The sequence below is a fragment of the Coregonus clupeaformis genome, chromosome 13, assembly GCF_020615455.1.
Source record: "Coregonus clupeaformis isolate EN_2021a chromosome 13, ASM2061545v1, whole genome shotgun sequence".
NCBI classification, from domain to species: Eukaryota; Metazoa; Chordata; class Actinopteri; order Salmoniformes; family Salmonidae; genus Coregonus; species Coregonus clupeaformis.
The window spans coordinates 56,992,480-57,015,776 of NC_059204.1; the positions used below are offsets into that span (position 1 = coordinate 56,992,480).

Consider the following 23,297-nt stretch of genomic DNA (forward strand, 5'->3'; position numbering starts at 1 on the left):
ACACAATGGATTTGCATGGGGTGGCATCAGTGAACATAGACATTTACCCATATTCTATATTTGCATCCTCAGTCACCTAATGTCTAGGGCTCTGCTAGAGAACCTGTTGAATATGTATCACAGTTCAATTGTGTTGCATTAATTAGATAGAAAGCCCTCAGACACACAGTATGAGAGCTGTAAAAGGAAGACAAAACCTCTTCATCTTCTGATGTCTGAGATGGAGGTCATATTAAAATACAATGCAATCATCAAGATAACTCTGACAAATAGGATATTTAAATAAAGCACATTTAATCAAACATAGCCCTGGGAAAGGTATTTATGTCAATAAATTGTGTCAGAGTGTGACTATCTCATCCACAATAGCCTGGAGTTACTTACAGTTTGCCAATTTTCTGTATTCATTTTAACAGTACCTAACTGGTCAGGGACCCCCACACCTATGCAGACATTTCCCTCAAGCATCACCTTGATCATCCATACTTATCTCTTTACAACATGAACATCATGTACAATGTTATCCTCACCAAGGTGTTTCATAGCACCATTTTAAACAGGAAAGTTAAAAAAGAAAGTGGGCTGAACACTAGTATTTTATTTAGAGACAACTCCTCCTGGTGGACATAAATGAAATTAAGTATCTTCGTTGTCTGTGATTTACCATCCGGCAGTAATAATTTAAAACACTGTAAAACCTTTAATGGTCTTGCATGTCAGTTAATCACGTTAACTATACAAATATTTGTCATTATAATTACGTAGTTGAATATCCACTCAGCAATTTCTTAGTCAGTCAAATAATCTTTATTTAGTCTGAAAACAGTCATGACTTTTAACATGTAGTGTCTATACACACTAAACAGTATGTAAGTAAAGTACATACTAATTTAAATCACATATGATAATACATTAACACGTTCATCAATCTACTGACCATTCTTGGGTTTGTCTTGGTCATATCACTGTAACATGTTATTAAATCTACTGTCATCAAGGTCAGTAAGGCAGCACAGTACAGGTCATGCAAACCAGACCAAACACAGGACTGAGAGAGAGAGAGAGAGGTTTGATGACTCAACACTAAACATCAACCTGAAATCCATACCTATAGAAGTTGTGCAAAGAGTACTGGTCTTAATTTTACCTCATTGAATTCCATTTTTAAAGAATAAACTATTAGAATTTGACATTGTTATCCATATGGGATAAATATATGTTAGATGGTTTGTCAACTACTGGATCATATTACTGAGCCAGAATCTCTGAGTTTAAAAGTGTCAGGTCCTATAAAATAAAATGTTCCCTATATTGTAGAAATATAAAATCTATAGTTCACAATTTGCATTTTACTTGTCACATCAGGATGTTGCTTGGCAGGACGGATGAGACAAAATTCCTTCCTCAGTTCCCCTTTTGTGATTGATTGAATTGCTACATAATGAAAACAGTTTTTAATTTTGTAATTGGTTGTCTTCCTGAGACGTTCCCAGACGACAGAGCCTAGACAAGCTTCTCAGAACCACCAAGCCCCTGGAGAAAAATGTGGACTGCTGTTAAGTGATTGTGCCAAAATACTGACCAGCTCAGAGATGATGTAGTATTGGTATACAGTACCAGTCAAAAGTTTGGACACACTTACTCATTCAAGGGTTTTTCTTTATTTTGACTATTTTTTGCATTGTAGAATAATAGTGAAGACATCAAAACTATGAAATAACACATATGGAATCATGTAGTAAGCAAAAAAGTGTTAAACAAATAAAAATATATGTTATATTTGAGATTCTTCAAAGTAGCCACCCTTTGCCTTGATGACAGCTTTGCACACTCTTGCCATTCTCTCAACCAGCTTCACGAGGAATGCTTTTCCAACAGTCTTGAAGGAGTTCCCACATATGCTGAGCACTTGTTGGCTGCTTTTCCTTCACTCTGTGGTCCAACTCATCCCAAACCATCTCAATTGGGTTGAGGTCAGGGGATTGTGGAGGCCAGGTCATCTGATGCAGCACTCCATCACACTGCTTGGTCAAATAGCCCTTACACAGCCTGGAGGTGTGTTTTGGGTCATTGTCCTGTTGAAAAACAAATGACAGTCCCACTAAGTGCAAACCAGATGGGATGGCGTATCGCTGCAGAATGCTGTGGTAGCCATGCTGGTTAAGTGTGCCTTGAATTCTAAATAAATCACTGACAGTGTCACCAGCAAAGCACCCCCACACCATCACACCTCCTCCTCCATGCTTCAATCAGACCATGAAGGCCTGATTCATGCAGTCTCCTCTGAACAGTTGATGTTGAGATGTGTCTGTCACTTGAACTTTGTGAAGCATTTATTTGGGCTGCAATCTGAGGTGCAGTTAACTCTAATGAACTTATCCCCTGCAGCAGAGGTAACTCTGGGTCTTCCTTTCCTGTGGCGGTCCATGAGAGCCAGTTTCATCATAGCGCTTGATGGTTTTTGCGACTGCACTTGAAGAAACGTTGAAAGTGACTGACCTTTATGTCTTAAAGTAATGATGGACTGTCGTTTCTCTTTGCTTATTTGAGTTGTTCTTGCCATAATATGGACTTGGTATTTTGCCAAATAGGGCCATCTTCTGTATACCATCCCTACTTTGTCACAACACAACTGATTGGCTCAAACGCAATAAGAAGGAAAGAAATTCCACAAATTAACTTTTAACAAGGCACACCTGTTAATTTAAATGCATTCCAGTTGACTACCTCATGAAGCTGGTTGAGAGAATGCCAAGAGTGTGAAAAGCTGTCATCAAGGCAAAGGGTGGCTACTTTGAAGAATCTCAAATATAACATATATTTTGATTTGTTTAACACTTTTTGGTTACTGCATGATTCCATATGTGTTATTTCATAGTTTTGATGTCTTCACTATTATTCTACAATGTAGAACATAGTAAAAATATAAAAAAAACCTTGAATGAGTAGGTGTGTCCAAACTTTGGACTGGTACTGTAGTAACTGAGACAGTTTGATATAAATACAAACACTTACATTAGGTGTAGTAGGATTGTGTGCCTCTTTCTTTTCGTAATAGGCAGAGATGATACAGTTCCTTCTGCAACACACAGGAAACAGGTTTGAGGACAAGCAGTGTCTCTCTACTCAGATGATCCTTACTGCACTTTGTTATTTAGTACCTATTGCACTGTAATGAACTTTTGGCACAATGCACTCAGATTCACTTACTTGCTCTGCAGACCGCCTCCAGGTGGTAAGCCTGGGACATCAGTGTTTGCCAGAACAGTGAGGACAGACAGCAGATCCGGATCCTCCCCCTGGGAACTCAGCTCCTCATAAATCTCTATCAAAAGGGAAGAGAGGAGTAGTTACAAGAAAAACAATTATTAAAATGATACATTTAGTGTACTTGACAATAGTGCACCTGCCCTCCTTGTGCCAATGAACTCGGTCATTCCACAAAGTAAGTGCCTTTTGCGTCCCTTTGATATTTTAAGTAGAAATTGTGCACAGATATTGAATTTTAAAGGCCTGTTATATTAAATCAAGTGCCCTTTAATATATACCGCATGGACAATTCAATAAATCAGATTTTTTTTTACATGAATAAAGACTTGCTAAAGTGCCAAAATTCAGCATTTTTACATGTCCCTTTAAGCATCCTCTGTGACTTATAGGACTATTTTAACCCACTTAACCCCAACATTTCTCCAAGTTTTCACCATCATTGTAAAGCCCTAGTTATTTTGTTGCATTTTGTCAACACTGTTACGTGAACTGAACTCTCGTTTTAATATGGTGAAACTATTCATTTTTCAATATTTTTTTCTAAAAAAGTATTGAACACCTAATAGTCAAATCATAGTGTAAAAGCAGGTGAGCTGGTTCTACTCTTTTTGGCAATTTTCTAGTGTTTTGTGGTGGAAAACTGAGCGGGTTCAGCATAACACGTCAACCCTATTAACCATGAACAGACAGGCTAGACATTTTTTTACAGAACTGTTTTGGGGTGAAGCTTGCATTCAATTGCTCCTCCTTGTTGCACACAACAAGGGGATTTATGGCTGATTTACAGTGCCTTGCAAAAGTATTCACACCCTTGGCGTTTTTCCTATTTTGTTGCATTACAACCTGTAATTTAAATGGATTTTTATTTGGATTTCATGTAATAGACATATACAAAATAGGTGAAGTGAAAAAAATTAGTTGTTTAAAAAAATAAATAACGGAAAATTGGTGCGTGCATATGTACATTTACATTGACATTTTAGTCATTTAGCAGACGCTCTTATCCAGAGCGACTTACAGGAGCAATTAGGGTTAAGTGCCTTGCTTAAGGGCACATCGACAGATTTTTCACCTAGTCGGCTCGGGGATTAGAACCAGCGACCTTTCGGTTACTGGCACAACGCTCTTACCCACTAAGCTACCTGCCGCCCCATGTATTTACCCTCTTTGCTATGAAGCCTCTAAATAAGATCTGGTGCAACCAGTTACATTCAGAAGTCACATAATTAGTAAAATAAAGTCCACCTGTGTGCAATATAAGTGTCACATGATTTGTCACATGATCTCAGTTTATATACACCTGTTCTGAAAGGCCCCAGAGTCTGCAACACCACTAAGCAAGGGGCACCACCAAGCAAGCGGCACCATGAAGAAAAAGGAGCTCTCCAAACAGGTCAGGGACAAAGTTGTGGAGAAGTACAGATCAGGGTTGGGTTATAAAAAAATATCTGAAACTTTGCCCACGGAGCACCATTAAATCCATTATAAAAAAATGGAAAGAATATGGCACCACAACAAACCTACCAAGAGAGGGCCGCCCACCAAAACTCATGGACCAGGCAAGGAGGGAATTAATCAGAGAGGCAACAAATAGACCAAAGATAACACTGAAGGAGCTGTAAAGCTCCACAGCGGAGATTGGAGTATCTGGCCATAAGACCACTTTAAGCCGTACACTCCACAGAGCTGGGCTTTACAGAAGAGTGGCCAGAAAAAAGCCATTGCTTAAAGAAAAAAATAAGCAAACATGTATGGTGTTCGACAAAAAGGCATGTGGGAGACTCCCCAAACATATGGAAGAAGGTACTCTGGTCAGATAAGACTACAATTGAGCTTTTTGGCCATCAAGGAAAACTCTATGTCTGGCCGAAACCTAACGCCTCTCATCACCCCGAGAACACCATCCCCACAGTGAAGCATGGTGGTGGCAGCATCATGCTGTGGGGATGTTTTTCATCGGCAGGGACTGGGAAACTGGTCAGAATTGAAGGAATGATGGATTGCGCTAAATACAGGGAAATTCTTGAGGGAAGCCTGTTTCAGTCTTCCAGAGATTTGAGACTGGGATGGAGGTTCACCTTCCAGCAGGACAATGACCCTAAGCATACTGCTAAAGCAACACTTGAGTGGTTTAAGGGGAACCATTTAAATGTCTTGGAATGGCCTAGTCAAAGCCCAGACCTCAATCCAATTGAGAATCTGTGGTATGACTTAAAGATTGCTGTACACCAGCGGAACCCATCCAACTTGAAGGAGCTGGAGCAGTTTTGCCTTGAAGAATGGGAAAAAATCCCAGTGGCTAGATGTGCCAAGCTTATAGAGACAAACCCCAAGAGACTAGCAGCTGTTATTGCTGTAAAAGGTGGCTCTACAAAGTATTGACTTTGGGGGGGTGAATAGTTATGCACGCTCAAGTTTTCAGTTTTTTTATTTGTTTCACAATAAAAAATATTTTACATTTTCAAAGTGGTTGGCATGTTGTGTAAATCAAATGATACAAACCCCCCAAAAATCCATTTTAATTCCAGGTTGTAAGGCAACAAAATAGAAAAAATGCCAAGAGGGGTGAATACTTTTGCAAGCCACTGTAAGAAGAAGTCGTCAACCCTGTTACGGTCAACCCTGTTACTTTGTTTGGCACTTAATAGGCACCTACTATAGTATTTATTTTTATTTAACCTCTTGAGATGGGAAAACTCATTTTTTATTAAGTTGAACATGTGCTCTTTATGACAGAATGTTGGTGTTTTTTCACCAAGTTACACTACTCAAAAGGTACTTAATTTGTGGAATGACCCAACTATAGTAGTGTAAATCTAGTTGTAAACTGATTTGGGGTTAATTGAATAAACTGAAGTGGGTGAATATAAGTATCCCCACAATACTGCACCTGCCACTTTAGACTCCAGCAGGTCTTCAAGCGCTGCCTCCTTGTGTAGTGCCTCTGCTGAGAGCTGGGGGGCGCCAGGGAAGCAGACCAAGATGATGCTGATATTGTCCAGACTGCCCTGCAGAGGAGAACAAGCCAACCAAGGTTAGTACAGTCACAGTACACAGAGATTACCTCATGTTAGGATACAGTACAGACCTGACATAAGTACAGACCTGACATAAGTACATCTGACGTTTCTAAAGAGGGTTGACTGTTGTTAGCTAATCTTAGTGATGTATGCTGCCCTCTGAACAGTGTGCGAGATAGGATAATCTTTCCCACCATTATGATAATGGGGAAAATGTCTTGCGCTGTAGATATTGTTGTTGGTATAGTGCCAAATCAGGTGAGTGCCAAACAAGGCTTACTGGAAGGCTACTAGCAGGATTACAACAGCTGCCTACCCTGAGGTCAGGCGCTAAATAGTGACCTTTGACCTCCAATTACGACCACTTCTCTTCTGTGTTTGTCTGATCCTTACAAGATTAGGCCCCCTTTGTCCTAGAAGTCACCCCACTCTCAACTGATAGAGTGCTGACTGTCTTCCCAGTATCCTACTTGGTGTATGAACTGCTGACTGCTATTCATTTGCAGATGATTGTTGACACATCAACCAGGATTAAGGGGCAGGGCAATTTGCGACTGTTGTTGTCTTCGTAATCAGTGGCTGTATTGAAGGGGGAGGGGTTTCCCCTCTCATAGGCAATCAGCAATTAGTACCAGGAGGTGTGCTCTTCACCTCTGCAAGGCAATTAGCAATTAGTGCTAGTGCTTCAGTCTCCCATGTTTTCTCGTCGCAAAACTAAGACTGCCGCCGAAACAAAGCCAGTGAAAGAGAGGAAGGCTCCACACCACTCTCTTACTTGAGTATCTTACCTAGTTATTTTCAGATTATCTAATTTTGCTCTTTTGTAGCTTTGTCAACTATGTGTGTGTTTTCTATACCTGTTCGCTCCTCTCCCTATAGGCTTTACAGACGCTCCCCACCCCTTGGCTGCAACCCTTCTAATTTAGTGTACCCTGCGTGCACAACCGATGTGGAATTCCTGGTCTCTGGCAGCTATTGGAACTGCCGATCTGCGGTCAAGAACCCTGAGTTCATCTCAGCCTATGCTGCCCTTCAGTCCCTTGACTTTTTGGCCCTGACGGAGACATGGATCCCCCCAGAGAACACTTCTGCTCTCTCTTCATCTGACTACGTTTTCTCTCACAGTCTGAGAGCATCTGGTCGTCGCGGTGGTGGCACAGGGCTACACATTTCTCCTAAATGGAGATTTTTATTTTCTCCCTCACTCACCTGTCCATCTCCTCATTTGAATTCCATGCTGTCACTGTCACTTGTCCACTCAAGCTTAACATTGTTGTCATCCATCACCCACCAGGTCCCCTTAGAGTTCCTCAGTGAGCCTGACACCTTGATAAGATTATTTCCTGACGATGGCTCACCGCTCTTCGTACTTGGTGACTTCAACCTCCCAACGTTGATTCATTTCTTTCTAACTCTTTCTTCCCCTCCTTGCCTCTTTTGACCTCACCCGTTCCCAGCCTCCTCCCACTCACAAGTCAGGCAATTCGCTTGACCTCATCTTTACTAGAGGCTGTTCGCCTACTAATTTCATTGCAACCCCCCTCCAGGTCTCTGATCGCTACTTTGTTTATTTTTCTGTCTCCCTCCTTCAACCCTAGCCACTCAGCCCTTACCCAGATGGTCATGCGCTGTCGCAATCTTTGCTCTCTTCTATCGTCTCATCTCTCCCTTCTGCTAAATCCTTCTGTCTCCTGATTCTGCCTCTTCAACCCAACTGTGTGTGCAACCGTTGAATGTTGCAACCGAGAACAGATTATTTTTACGCGCTATGTGCTTCAACACTCGGCGGTCCCGTTCTGTGAGCTACCACTTTGCGGCTGAGCCGTTGTTGCTCCTAGACGTTTCCACTTCACAATAACGGCACTTACAGTTGACCGGAGCAGCTCTAGCAGGGCAGAAATTTGACGAACTGACTTGTTGGAAAGGTGGCATCCTATGATGGTGCCACGTTGAAAGTCACTGAGCTCTTCAGTAAGGCCATTCTACAGCCAATGTTTGTCTATGGGGGTTGCATGGCTGTGTGCTCGATTTTATACACCTGTCAGCAACGGGTGTGGCTGAAATAGCCGAATCCACTAATTTGAAGGGGTGTCCACATACTTTTGTATATATAGTGTATCTCAGCTTGGATGTCGGCCCACCACCTCAAGTTCAACCTGGACAAGACGGAGCTGCTTTTCCTCCCAGGGAAAGTCTGCCCACTCCAAGACCTCTCCATCACGGTTGAGAACTCGAATGTCCCCCTCCCACAGGACAACACCCTGTCGTTCTCTGTAAACATCAAAGCAGTGACTCGCGCTTGCAGGTTCCTGCTCTACAACATCCGTAGAGTACGACCCTACCTCACACAGGAAGCCGCGCAGGTCCTAATACAGGCAGTTGTCATCTCCTGTCTGTACTACTGCAACTCGCTGTTGGCTGGGCTCCCCGCTTGTGCCATCAAACCCCTGAAACGTATCCAGAATGCTGCAGCCCACCTGGTGTTCAACCTTCCCAAATTCTCCCATGTCACCCCTCTCCTCCGCACACTCCACTGGCTTCCAGTCAAAACTTGCATCCACTACAAGACCATGGTGCTTACCTACGAAGCAGCAAAAGCAACTGCCCCTCCCTACCTTCAGGCTATGCTCAAACCCTACACCCCAACCCAAGTACTCCGTTCTGCCACCTGTGGTCTCTTGGCCCAGAACCAGCTTCCCCCTGAAGCTAGGACAGCAGAGTCCCTGCTCATCTTCCCGAAAACATCTGAAACCTTACCTCTTCAAAGAGTATCTTAAATAATCCCCTCGAACCCCTTCCTCTCGTCCAATCCTGATGTGACCTGGGTGGGCTAATAAAAGCAGAGTCTGATGTACAAATGCTGTAGGCAACCTTATCCTTTGTCTAACACTGACCCTCCACACAGCAAAGCTAAAGCACTTTGTCTCCCTTCAGGAACATGAATAGCCTACTTCCTCCTTCATGCACAACTGAACTGACTGTCCCATTGACAATGATGATGAAGTGTGTGAGAGAGTTAGAAACTGTGACATTTTCAGGTCGTTGAGCAGAATCTCTAAGCTGGAATCAATCAATCAATAAATTTTATTTTATATAGCCCTTCTTACATCAGCTAATATCTCGAAGTGCTTTACAGAAACCCAGCCTAAAACCCCAAACAGCTAGTAATGCAGGTGTACACTGTTATATAACCACCAAGCCATACTAAGGTGAGGATATGGTAGTCAAAGCCAGCCCAGCTCAGCCCAGCTCAGCTCACAGAGTATGTGTTCAATAGGTGTGTGCTAGTGGGTATGTGTTTGTAAAGGTATTGTGGCGCTATACATTCTCATGTCCCAGTGGTCTGTCTAAGCCTTGGGAAGGTCAGAAGGGGTACTCTTTGAGTGCTGGTATATCCTCAATAATCTTATTTCATGGGATTATTATTATGTAATGGAAAATAAAGCCTCTGCCAAAATAATATCACGTTTTATTAACTAATGTTCAGTCTGTGTGGCTCATCAGATCAGAACATTTTGGCCTGTCTACATTGAGAATAGTACATCCACATGTTGACAGCGAACTGTCACTTATGCTGTACATGAACATGAAGGGACTGTTTTAACACAGCACTGATGTGGTCCACATGTACTGATCTACAGGTGACTTTGGGTACTGACCTTATAGAGGCAGAGGTCAATGACCTGGGAGCAGACGTCCCTGAGGTCAGTGCAGACTCGCAGACGGCTGTGGATGAAGGCACACAGCTCCTCATTGGAGACCGTGTCCCACACCCCGTCACAGGCCAGCACCAGGAACTCATCCCCGGGTGACCGCTCCACCACACACACCTCTGGCTCCGGAGACACCATCTGCTGGGTGGGCGGCCGGTTCTCTGCCCCCTTGTAGCTGAAGTCCCCCAGGGCGCGGGACACAGCCAGGGAGCCGTTGATGCGTTGTAGGGACACTGAGCCGCCGGCGCTCTCGATTCGCTCCCTCTCCAGAGGGCTGTAGGGCTTGTGGTCCTCAGTGGAGAAGCACACCTGTCCTGCCCGGCACAGCATGGCACGCGAGTCTCCACAGTTGGCGAAGTAGAAATATCGTGGTGAGATGAGAGTGGAGGTCACGGTGGTGCCACCCCGCTCCCAGCCCTCACGGCGGGCTGCAGTCAGCAGGTGTTTGTCTGTGTGTAGGAAGCCATCTGTGAAGCTCCCTCTCACCCGATCAGGGTGGTCCTCTGGCCCGATCCCTCCTACAGGACACACCCATACGGTTAGTACACACAGGCCGTAAGGAAGTCAGTGCACACAGGCAGTAAAAGCAGTGGCTAAAATGATTTGTGTTATCTGTCAGCTACATAATTGATTTTACCACTAGCACTAGCAAGATAAAGTAGCAATCTCCAGTAACCTCCTAAAATGTAGTGATCATTTATAGTTATTACCAGGTATAAACCTCTCTAACATACGCCATTCAACACATCACTGAGGAGTCACATGCTTTACTCCGATGAGCTTAATGTTACATATAAATATCTGCTCTGGAATGAGTCATCAACTCAATATATGAAGATCTGTTCACGCATCTATTTAAACTACGAGATGAAACAGGCTGTTAAGTAACATGAGAAGTCTGTCAAATACAGATAACATTTTGTGTAAGTTTGTTTCACCTGTAGCTAGGACCTGATCCAGCAGGTGTTGTGAGGCGTACTGTGCCACTTGATTGCCCGCGTGCCCATCAAACACAGCAAAGAAGCTCCAGTCTGCCAGCCCTGCGCCCAGCTGAGGAACACAGTTGTGGTAGTCCTCCATGTTGGCCCTCCAGCCCTGCATGCTGCCCAGGGCATAGGTCAGGCCCCAGCGGGAGCAGCCCTCCTCAGTCAGCTTGTCCAGGATGGGACGGTCCAAGTAGGGGCTGGGGATCACCTCCTCCCCCTCCCCCTGCACGTGTTCTGCCCCTCCACGCCCCCCTCCCTTGAAGAAGGAGCTGACCCTCTTCTCTGTCTCCTTCACCAGCTGCCGGACAAATGCAGGCATCTCCACACTCCCTTTCCGTGTTGTCCTCATGGCTACAGCAGCTGACAGTGTGGTTCTGGGTGTCCTCTTTGCCTCTCCTCCCTGCTGTGGGCCTATGGGCCAGTGGGCCGTTGGCTAGGCCTGTGACGTGCCGTATATTGCCTGCGTAGCCCCGCTGCGCCAGGCCTCTCAGAGCATGGCTTCCCAGGCTGATGCTGTTAGTTTGGCTGATTGATTTTCTCTGTGCTGCTGCTGCTGGCTGTTTACCCCCCTCTCTCTGCCCATCTCCTTCCTTTCAGTCCTCTCTTCCTGTTCTCTCTGGAGATCTCACTGATCTGCACTATCTCCTGTATTCATCCCTGCTCTGTGTTTGTTAGCTTTGCCTCTCCTCTGTAGTCCTGTGATTTCACCTTCTCCCTCTCTTTTTCATAGCACTTCCCTCTTTCTCCAGCTCTCCCCTAGTCTTGTTATTTTCCCTGCCTCATCTGTGATTGGTTGGCTATTTATGTGCACCAATCCCTGGGCAGCATAGCTTATCCCTGTCATGCATGCACTGTCACTTCTTCCTCCCTCCCTCCCTGCCTCCCTCCCTGTCTTCCTATCTGTGCCAAGGTTTTCCATCCCTCCCCATCCAGCCCTCTGCTAATCTCGACCTTTGATGAGTCTGGATTATCAGGTTTCTACGCCTGCAGATTAGAGGACCCAGAAGCATCAGCCTTTTATAACAGCAGCACAAACTACTGCATGTGAGAGGGACGGACTGTCAGAGAGGGAGGGAGGGACTGAGAGGGAGGGAGGGGCTGGGAGTAATGGAGTAAAGGAGGAAGGAAGGAAGGAAGGAAGGAAGGAAGGAAGGAAGGAAGGAAGGAAGGAAGGAAGGAAGGAAGGAAGGAAGGGGGGAGGGAGAGAGAAAGAGAGACAGGAAGCGAGTGAGAGACAGCTCATCTATATTATGCACACTGATGCTCTCTTTGAAACCCACTATGAGTCATGTAGTGGTGCATTTGTAGTGTTTCACTTTGCCTTGAGCTGAATCTGTGCATGACGCACTTAGCTATGGCCGTGGCCAGTCTTTATTCAGAACAACCTTCCTGACACTATTCATACTCATAATTCATATGCAAATAAAAACAGAACAGATTTGAATGACTAGTTACAGTGATTTTAAGTGATTAGACTGTACTAAGCAGTAATTAGAGGAGTTTTAAACTGACCTAAATCTACAGCACAACAACATTTTGTGATTTGTGAGATTTATATGAGAACACATAATGATATAGCATTTATGATTTCATTTGTAATTTTGCAATAGAACACAGTAATGATGGGGAACCTTATTTTGTGTCTTCATGCGAGTGCTTTTCTATATGAATGTAACGAGGGATTTGTATTATTTGGGCTATGTATTCTTTAAATCCTTATCAACCCGTAAGTCCTATAAGGATTAAATGCCTATACATAAATACTCACCTCTGGTGTGATCTAATAGAGTGGTAGGCCTACTTTGAAAACCTGTTCCTTTGATTGACTGAGGGGTTTTGTTTTGGATAACAGACAGGCCAAAGAACCAAGGGTCTCTCTGGAGACCAAGGAACTGTCTACACGAAAACACATACTGATGTCTCAGGTTCCACAAGTTACGTGAATGTGTGTTTGTGTGTTAGTGTGTGTGAGTGTTTGTGTGTGTATGTGTGTCTGTGCGTGTGTGCCCTCAAAGAGTGGGTATCCAATTGGCAGGATAAAATTAGGCCAGCCAGACCCTATACTGCTGACGGGGCTGATAGGGACAAAAAAAGATCCTAGCGAGGGCCATAGGAGTGCAGGGGGTCTAGGAGAGTAGTTAGCAGCAAGAGTAAGCTAGTTGGGTGGTTTGCACAGGGATCAGCTGCCAAAATGGCCACCAAAGGTAAGACGGTGTAAATGTGTGACTTGGCCTTAGGTAGACTTGGCCTCCGTGCGTGGGCTGATGTGACCAGCTGGCTGTGGGACCAGTGAGAGGGGAGAAGGACTCCTCTGTGAGCCCATGCCCACCTCAGGGGCTCTACAAATGGGCAGGTGGAGAATGACGGGGCAGGAAGATTAGTTCTAATCAGGTCACTGATAGAGACATAGAGAGCTACAGTTAGTGGAGAGAGAGATAGACAACAAAATCAAAATAAGTTGCTGACAGAATGGTGCTTAGCAAGCCTCTTTCTCCTGATCTGTCTTGGCCATGTTGGTGAATCATTATGGGCACAGCTGCTGGGTATTTAGGGTTAAGGGTTGGGGTGTAGGAGGGAACTCGGCTCTATCTGTGAAAGATTCCTGGATGTTAGTTTGAATCAGATAATTTCCCCTCTAGATTTACACTTGTTAGTGTTAGTGAGCTCATTGGAAGTTTCAGCTGTTGCCGAAAGGACTCTTCAGCTTCACTGCAGGTCTGCTGTGCATTTGCACAGTCTACTTAATGCATTGTGTGTGTATGTGTGTGTATGTGTGTGTGTGTGTGTTTGTGCGTGTGTGTCTCCTAACCACCCTAAGAGGTCATGTGTTGTGAACAAAATCATAAATACTGGACATGTCTCTGTAAGCTATGTGTTGTGTATGTGCGGTATACGTAGTGGAGACCATATATCTTCAACTCGCCTGTCTACGTTTCTTTACTCAAGAAGCATATAGGTTACTGGAAAATGAGACACATGGGATCCTCAGTGCATCACTGGTACTGTAGGCATTAGGCACACTATAAACAAGTCATAAGTTCAGGTTTGTTTATTCGTCATATACACATGATATACATGGAGTACACAGTGCAATGATTTGCACAATGAGTAACGATAACTTGGCTATATACACAGGGTACCTGTACCGAGTCGATGTGCAGGGGTACGAGGTAGTTGAGGTAGATATGTACATACAGTGCCTTCAGAAAGTATTCAGACCCCTTGACTTTTTCCACATTTTGTTTGATTACAGCCTTATTCTAAAATTGATTAAATCGTTTTTTCCCCTCATCGATCTACACACAATACCCCATAATGACAAAGCAAAAACAGGTTTTTAGATTTTTTTGCTAATTTATAAAAAATTAAATAAAATATAGAAATATCACATTTACATACTGTAAGTATTCAGACCCTTTAATCAGTACTTTGTTGAAGCACCTTTGGCAGCGATCACAGCCTCGAGTCTTCTTGCGTATGAAGCGTGGCACACCTGTATTTGGGGAGTTTCTCCCATTCTTCTCTGCAAATCCTCTCAAGCTCTGTCAGGTTGGATGGGGAGAGTCGCTGCACAGCAATTGTCTTGGCTGTGTGTGAAGCCACTCCTGCATTGTCTTGGCTGTGTGCTTAGGTTCATTGTCCTGTTGGAAGATGAACCTTCGCCCCAGCTCTGAAGCAGGTTTTCATCAAGGATCTCTCTGTACTTTGCTCCGTTCATCTTTCCCTCGATCCTGACTAGTCTCTCAGTCCCTGCCACTGGAAAACATCCCCACAGCATGATGCTGTGACCACCATGCTTCACCATAGGGATGGTGCCAGGTTTCCTCCAGATGTGACGCTTGGCATTCAGGCCAAATAGTTCAATCTTGGTTTCATCAGACTAGAGAATCTTGTTTCTCATGGTCTGAGAGTCTTTAGGTGCCTTTTGGCAAACTCCAATGTGCCTTTTACTGAGGAGTGGCTTCCGTCTGGCCACTCTACCATAAAGGCCTGATTGGTGGAGTGCTGCAGAGATTGTTGTCCTTCTGGAAGTTTCTCCCATCGCCACAGAGGAACTCTAGAGCTCTGTCAGAGTGACCATCGTGTTCTTGGTCACTTCCCTGACCAAGGCCCTTCTCCCCCGATTGCTCAGTTTGGATTGCTCAGTTTGGCCGGGCGGCCAGCTCTAGGAAGTGTCTTGGTGGTTCCAAACTTCCATTTAAGAATGATGGAGGCCACTGTGTTCTTGGGGACCTTCAATGCTGCAGAAACGTTTTGGTACCCTTCCCCAGATCTGTGCCTCGACACAATCCTGTCTCGGAGCCCTATGGACAATTCCTTCGACCTCATGGCTTGTTTTTTGCTCTGACATGCACTGTCAACTGTGGGACCTTATATGACAGGTGTGTGCCTTTCCAAATCATGTCAAATCAATTAAATTAACCACAGGTGGACTCCAATGAAGTTGTAGAAACATTTCAAGCATGATCAATGGAAACAGGATGCACCTGAGCTCAATTTCGAGTTTTATAGCAAAGGGTCTGAATACTTATGTAAATAAGGTATTTCATTTTTCTATTTTTTTAATACATTTGCTAAGATTTCTAAAAACCTGTTTTCGCTTTGTCGTTATGGGGTATTGTGTGTAGATTGCTGAGGGTAGTTAAAAAAAAAAATCAATTTTATAATAAGGCTGTAACGTACCAAAATGTGGAAAAAGTCAAGGGGTCTGAATACTTTCCGAAGGCACTGTATAACTAGGAATAAAGTGACAGATAATAAACAGTAGCAGCAGTGTATGTTAGCTCCCGAGTGGCGCAGTGGTTCGAATCCAGGCTCTGTCGTAGCCGGCCGCGACCGGGAGACCCATGGAGCGGCGCACAATTGGCCCAGCGTCGTCCAGGGTAGGGGAGGGAATGGCCGGCAGGGGTGTAGCTCAGTTGGTAGAGCATTCCCACGGGGGGCCAGTATGAAAAAATTTAAATAATGTATGAACTCACTAACTGTAAGTCGCTCTGGATAAGAGCGTCTGCTAAATGACTAAAATGTATGTGATGAATCAAAAAAGTGAGAGCAAAAAGGATCAATGCAGATAGCCCAGATAGCTATTTCGTTAACTATTTAACTCACTATTTAGCAGTCTTGTGACTCAGGGGTAGAAGCTGTTCAGGGTCCTGTTGGTTCTAGACTTGGTGCATCGGTACCGCTTGCCGTGCGGTAGCAGAGAGAACAGTCTATGACTTGTGTGGCTGGAGTCTTTGACTCCAGTATAAAGGTCCTGGATGGCAGGGAGCTAGGCCATGTACTGGGCTGTATGCACTACTTTCTGGCGCTGGCATGTAGCGCCTTGCGGTCAGATGTCAAGCAATTACCATATCAAGCGGTGATGCAGCGGTGATGTGGACACAGAGGAACTTGAAGCTCTCAACCCGTTCCACTACAGCCCCGTTAATGTGAATGGGGGCATGCTCAGCCCTCCATTTCCTGTCGTCCACATTCAGCTCCTTTTTCTTGCTGACGTTGAGGGAGAGGCTGTCTTATCGTCATCGGCGATCAGGCCTACCACCATTGTGTTGTTGGCAAACTTAATGATGGTGTTGGAGTCGTGGGTGAACAGGGAGTACAGGATGGGACTAAGCACGCACCCCTGAGGAGCCCCCATGTCAGATTGCGGATGTCAGTGTGGCAGATGTGTTGTTGCCTACCCTCACCACCTGGGGGCGGCCCGTCAGGAACTCCAGGATCCAGTTGCAGAGGGAGGTGTTTAGTCCCAGGGTCCTTAGCTTAGTGATGAGTTTGGAGGGCATTATGGTGTTGAACGCTGAGCTGTAGTCAATGAACAGCATTCTCACATAGGCGTTCCATTTGTCCAGGTGGGAAAGGGAAGTGTGGAGTGCAATAGAGATTGCGTTATGTGTGGATGTGTTGGGGTGGTATGCGAATTGAAGTGGCTCCAGGGTGTCTGGGATGATGGTGTTGATGTGAGCCATGACCAGCCTTTCAAAGCATTTCATGGCTACAGCTGTGAGTGCTACGCTTGGCGTTCTTGGGCACAGAGACTATGGTGGTCTGCTTGAAACATGTAGGTATTACAGACTGGGTCAGGGAGAGGTTGAAAATGTTAGTGAAGACACTTCCCAGCTGGTCAGCGCATGCTCTGAGTATGTGTCCTGGTAATATATCTGGCCCTGCAGCCTTGTGAATGTTAACCTGTTTAAAAGTCTTACTCACGTCGGCTACAGAGAGCGTGATCACACAGTCGTCCGGAACAGCTGGGGATCTCATGCATGGTTCAATGTTGCTTACCTTGAAGCAAGCATAGAAGGCATTTAGCTTGTCTGGTAGGCTAGCGTCACTAGGCTGCTCGCGGCTGTGTTTCCATTTGTAATCCGTGATAGTTTGCAAGCCCTGCCACGTCCGACGAGCGTCAACCGGTGTAGTAAGATTTGATCTTAGTCCTGTATTGACGCTTTGCCTGTTTGATGGTTCGACGGAGGGCATAGCGGGATTTCTTATAAGCGTCCAGATTAGTGTCCCGGTTCTTGAAAGCGGAAACTCTAGCCTTTAGCTCAGTGCTGATGTTGCCTGTAATCCATGGGTTCTGGTTGGATACAGTGAGGGAAAAAGGTTTTTGATCCCCTGCTGATTTTGTACGTTTGCCCACTGACAAAGAAATGATCAGTCTATAACTTTAAATGGTAGGTTTATTTGAACAGTGAGAGACAGAATAACAACAAATTAATCCATAAAAACGCATGTAAAAAATGTTATAAATTGATTTGCATTTTAATGAGGGAAATAAGTATTTCACCCCCTCTCAATCAGAAAGATTTCTGGCTCCCAGGTGTCTTTTATACAGGTAACGAGCTGAGATTAGGAGCACACTCTTAAAGGGAGTGCTCCTAATCTCAGCTTGTTACCTGTATAAAAGACACCTGTCCACAGAAACAATCAATCAATCAGATTCCAAACTCTCCACCATGGCCAAGACCAAAGAGCTCTCCAAGGATGTCAGGGACGAGATTGTAGACCTACACAAGAATGGAATGGGCTACAAGACCATTGCCAAGCAGCTTGGTGAGAAGGTGACAACAGTTGGTGCGATTATTCGCAAATGGAAGAAACACAAAAGAACTGTCAATCTCCCTCGGCCTGGGGCTCCATGCAAGATCTCACCTCGTGGAGTTGCAATGATCATGAGAACGGTGAGGAATCAGCCCAGAACTACACGGGAGGATCTTGTCAATGATCTCAAGGCAGCTGTGACCATAGTCACCAAGAAAACAATTGGTAACACACTACGCCGTGAAGGACTGAAATCCTGCAGTGCCCGCAAGGTCCCCCTGCTCAAGAAAGCACATATACAGGCCCGTCTGAAGTTTGCCAATGAACATCTGAATGATTCAGAGGAGAACTGGGTGAAAGTGTTGTGGTCAGATGAGACCAAAATGGAGCTCTTTGGCATCAACTCAACTCGGAGGAGGAGGAATGCTGCCTATGACCCCAAGAACACCATCCCCACCGTCAAACATGGAGGTGGAAACATTATGCTTTGGGGGTGTTTTTCTGCTAAGGGGACAGGACAACTTCACCGCATCAAAGGGATGATGGACGGGGCCATGTACCGTCAAATCTTGGGTGAGAACCTCCTTCCCTCAGCCAGAGCATTGAAAATGGGTCGTGGATGGGTATTCCAGCATGACAATGACCCAAAACACACGGCCAAGGCAACAAAGGAGTGGCTCAAGAAGAAGTACATTAAGGTCCTGGAGTGGCCTAGCCAGTCTCCAGACCTTAATCCCATAGAAAATCTGTGGAGGGAGCTTAAGGTTTGAGTTGCCAAACGTCAGCCTCGAAACCTTAATGACTTGGAGAAGATCTGCAAAGAGGAGTGGGACAAAATCCCTCCTGAGATGTGTGCAAACCTGGTGGACAAGAAACGTCTGACCTCTGTGATTGCCAGCAAGGGTTTTGCCGCCAAGTACTAAGTCATGTTTTGCAGAGGAGTCAAATACTTATTTCCCTCATTAAAATGCAAATCAATTTATAACATTTTTGACATGTGTTTTTCTGGATTTTGTTGTTGTTATTCTGTCTCTCACTGTTCAAATAAACCTACCATTAAAATTATAGACTGAACATTTCTTTGTCAGTGGGCAAACGTACAAAATCAGCAGGGGATCAAATACTTTTTTCCCTCACTGTATATGGCCTATATACTACGGCTAAGGGCTGTTCTTATGCACGACGCAACGCGGAATGCTTGGATACAGCCCTTAGCCATGCTATATTGGCTATACTGTATACCACAAACCCCTGAGGTGCCTTATTGCTTAACTATATTCTTGCTAAATTACTATTCTATTTGATCTCATTGAGTTTTTATTTTATCATATAAACAGGTTACCAACATAATTAGAACAGTAAAGAAGCGTTTTGCGTCATACCCGTGGTATATTTAAGCAATAAGGCCGGAGGAGATGTGGTATATGGCCAATATACCACGGCGTTCAGCCAATCAGCATTCAGGGCTCGAACCACCCAGTTTATAATGTCTGATATTCCACAGCTTTCAGCCAATCAGCATCCAGGAGCAAAATATATCCGGTTTATAATACAGAATATAATACAAGAAGGCACTCAATGAATTAAGATATCTCTCTTGTAACTCCCTTGTTGTCCTCTTTTAATCCACACTGTCAGTGTTCAGCTAAAGTAATTGACATATTTCGAACTTTTATTGCCAACAGTCAGGGCTGAGGCAATGGTTTCACTGCTAAATGATGTAACTTGTTACTTAATTATCAAAGACATGTTGCATTTATCACCTGTTTGACCACAGCATTTACCACAGTTCCAATATTACAAATGTAGAATTTGAACCAGTTTGCTACAGCAGGAAAATAATCCTGCACTAATAGGAAATGTGAATTATGGACATTTTTGCAGGGGTTGATACATTTTCTGTGAGGGAAAATCAAGTCTGAAATTTCAAAGTGGAAGTTACAAACTTCAGAAGCCTTTTTAAACCTCAAATATACTACAAGTTTTAAATTTCCTGCATTGCAGAAAAGTTATCCTGCAATAGGGTGTTCAAATTAAGATCCTAGATTTGTAGATCACCACCAATATGGAATAGATATCTAACAAATTACAACAGCCCAGCTAAAAACAAACACATTAAATATCTAAGATAGACTACTTCTCTTTCCATCTATCTTTGTACACAACTCCATATTAAGCGTGGTTTGAACTTCTCCGGCTCTTTTCCTTCCAGACATCAGATGAGCTCAACTGCTCTCCCTACAAATGTATGATCTTGATTTGAGCACTCTTTTGTTGCTGAGAATATTCCTACACAGCAGGAAATGCAAACGTGTAGTGTATTCAAGGTTTAAAAAGGCTTCTAAAGTTTGTAATTTCCACTTTAAAATGTCAGACTTGATTTGCCCTAACAAAAAATGTCTCAACCTCTACACATTTTTTAAATTAATTATAATCCACATAATAATTCACATTTCCTGTTGCTGCAAGATTATTTTCATGATGTTGCAAACTGGCTCAAATTAAGCTCCTACATCTGTAAATCGCTCATCCAGATCAGTCTGAGTACCAGCCCCGACATCCACACTTATTCATCTGTACGACTCATCTATCTCTCCCTTCCATTCACTTGTTGTCCTCCACCATTTACTAATTAATTAATTAATTAATTAATGGATGAATGAATGAATGAATGAATGAATGAATGGATGAATGATCTATACCCACTCCATCCTCTCTCTGTCTCTCTGCAGTAGTGGATCTGATCTACTGGCGGGACGTGGGGAAGACAGGGCTGGTGTTCACAGGGCTGGTGATAGGCCTGGCCAGCCTGTTCCAGCTCAGTGCCGTCACCGTGCTGTCCTACCTGTGTATGGCCATCATGTGTCTCACCTTCCCCCTACGCCTCTACTACAAACTCCTAGAGCTGATTCGTAAGAACCCTGAAGGAGTGCACCCCTTCCAGTGAGTACAGTTTACAGCAGTTACCATGCTGTAGTTTATATATAGAGAGACATATCATATCACTCTAACAGCCATCTGTGTATTCGCACGCACGCACACACACACACACACCAACAAACAGCCATCTGTGTATGGCTCTGTGCATCTGTTGGTAGAAAATTATTCTTGAAACTAGGGATTTGTGTGTGTGTGTGTGTGGTATCAGGTCTTATATAGTAGATGACAGCTCTCTGACAGATGAGGAGACGGTGTTGGTGGTGGAGGAAGTGGTGCTGATGATTGCCTTCGCCGTCACAGAGATCAAACACCTGCTCTTCATCGGCAGCATCATGGACTCCATCAAGGTCAGGGGTCACTGTCAATGTCCCTCTGAATACGCAAAGAAAACTCAGTGTATTACTGTAATTATGTACTGTAAATATGTGTGGGGATTGGGGAAGAAGCTAAAGGTTGAAGTCACATTATCACCAGCACTTGAGTCAGACAACATAACTGGTCCTCCTGACGGTTTACATCAGCAATTCGACAGATGCAATATATACAATACATCAACAAAACATATTAATTGCTTCATAAACTCACATGCTATCTCTACTGATTCCAAACGATGACAATCTAAACAAATGTTCTTCTGTTGTCAGTTTGTGGTGCTGCTGTACGTCTTGGCCTATGTGGGCATCACGACCAACGGACTGACCCTGGTGATAGTTGGTGAGACCATGCTGATCCATGCAATACCTGTCTATCTTAGTGTCTTACACCACACTGTCCTACAGCACTACCCTCATACACGATTATGCTCTAATTCCATAACATGTTACATTGCTCTCTCTGTTTCATTCATACTTCACTTTCCCCCATCACCTCTGATCTGTCATAAAGCTATGTGTAAATAATAATGTATGTGAACATAGTTTGTTGATCGGATTTCCTTCTCCGTCTCTTTCGCAGGTGTCATCTGTGTTTTCTCTCTTCCACTATTCTACAAACAAATGCAGGTGAGGCAGAGAGCTCCTGCTGTTCACATACTCTACTTGTAGATAATTATAATGTAATCCACATTACAGCAGCAACCAAAGGACTGTGTCTAATATGCACTTGTGTTTGGGTGACAGGGGCGAATGAAGAGGATTGGCAAAGCAGTCAACGGCCTCCTGAGGAAAATCAAAAGCTTGTAAGTGCTGCACAAGCCTGTTGAAATGACTGATATGACTGACTGTTCTAATTTTTCATATGGCTAATTTCCTCATTGAACCATACAGGGACATTTAATATTCTGCTCTTTAAAAAAATTCAGGGCACAATAAACCAACAACTATGGTAACCACATTATAAATATTTCATCATTGTTTACACAATATAAAATAACTGATTTCCCCCTTTTGACACTCTCACTTTTGTCTTTGCAGGTTTAAGAGGTTGTACAGTAAGCTGAGACCCTCTACTGCGGCTAAACCTGCTCCAACCACCACCCTGGCCCCAGTGCTGGCCCCAAAGCACAAACAAAAGTCAAAGTGATAAGAAAGAGAAAGGGGGATCTATAGGAAAAGAGGGGGGTCATTCATATGTCTTATCAAACCACCTGGGATTAGGGGCTGGAAAACTCTGACAAGGGAGGAGGGGGTACAAGGACCTCATGGGGGTGTGAGGGGAGGGGGTAGAAGGACCTCATGGGGGTGTGAGTGTTCTTTGGAAGGCTACTGGTGTTTTGTATTTCCATTTTCCCATTGTGGTGTCTGTGAATGGGAAGAAGATTTCAAATCCAGTGTTTGGTGTTGGTACACTAAAGATGTTTACAGACAAATGCAATGTTTATATGGGAGGTAATTTTGAGTCAAATCTAAAAGACAACTAGTTCACCTTTGAGGGGGGGGAGGGGGGGGTTATACCACAGAACACTTGCCATCTTAAGACCACACAGGGTGAACACTGGCCATCTGACCACATGCCTTATAATTGACTTTGGAAGTACACTCAAAGTGTAAGAATGGGTGAATGAGTGCATATTCAATGATTGGTGCTTACTTAAAAGTGTCATTAAACTGCACTGTTACCTTTTTCTTGATGTTTTCTTAAATTGTTGATAAATGTTTGAACATTTCTAAACTGCACCTATCAATTAATATTTTTTCACATCTCAGTATGTCACTTTCAAAGGAAGACAACAAACACACGTATTACATACTTAGGCCCATTACACGAATTATTCATCAAATTAAATAATTCTACAATTATATATGCTTAAATAATTATCAGAAACATTACTGAATGATCCCCAACACACATAATAACTGAATTAATGTTATCATCAAAAGTATTGC

At 43.9% G+C, this 23,297-nt stretch overlaps 2 protein-coding genes across 2 annotated transcripts; one reads left to right on the forward strand and one right to left on the reverse strand.

Moving 5' to 3' along the window:
- Positions 1–319: 319 nt before the first annotated feature.
- LOC121579962 (protein phosphatase 1A) lies at positions 320–11,729 on the reverse strand. The gene is made up of 6 exons (XM_041894985.2): positions 10,942–11,729; positions 9,950–10,521; positions 6,161–6,278; positions 3,211–3,325; positions 3,016–3,079; positions 320–1,533 (listed from the first exon to the last, which is right to left on the reverse strand). The coding sequence occupies exons 1-6, from the start codon at positions 11,336–11,338 to the stop codon at positions 1,504–1,506; spliced, it is 1,296 nt and encodes a 431-aa protein (XP_041750919.2). The 5' UTR covers positions 11,339–11,729; the 3' UTR covers positions 320–1,503.
- A 1,346-nt stretch (positions 11,730–13,075) lies between these two features.
- On the forward strand, positions 13,076–23,036 carry LOC121580359 (reticulon-2). Its single transcript, XM_041895409.2, has 7 exons — positions 13,076–13,193; positions 20,766–20,976; positions 21,182–21,320; positions 21,618–21,687; positions 21,928–21,974; positions 22,092–22,150; positions 22,386–23,036. The coding sequence occupies exons 1-7, from the start codon at positions 13,181–13,183 to the stop codon at positions 22,492–22,494; spliced, it is 648 nt and encodes a 215-aa protein (XP_041751343.1). The 5' UTR covers positions 13,076–13,180; the 3' UTR covers positions 22,495–23,036.
- Positions 23,037–23,297: the final 261 nt, after the last annotated feature.

Coding starts and splice junctions, on each gene's coding strand:
- LOC121580359 (XM_041895409.2), top strand. Junction 20,977..21,181: donor GAAGGAGTGCACCCCTTCCA/GTGAGTACAGTT, acceptor GTGTGGTATCAG/GTCTTATATAGTAGATGACA. Junction 21,688..21,927: donor ACTGACCCTGGTGATAGTTG/GTGAGACCATGC, acceptor TCTCTTTCGCAG/GTGTCATCTGTGTTTTCTCT.
- LOC121579962 (XM_041894985.2), bottom strand. CDS start 11,338: ATGAGGACAACACGGAAAGGGAGTGTGGAGATGCCTGCATTTGTCCGG. Junction 10,522..10,941: donor GGATCAGGTCCTAGCTACAG/GTGAAACAAACT, acceptor TGTGTCCTGTAG/GAGGGATCGGGCCAGAGGAC. Junction 3,326..6,160: donor GCTGGAGTCTAAAGTGGCAG/GTGCAGTATTGT, acceptor CCCTTTTGATAG/AGATTTATGAGGAGCTGAGT.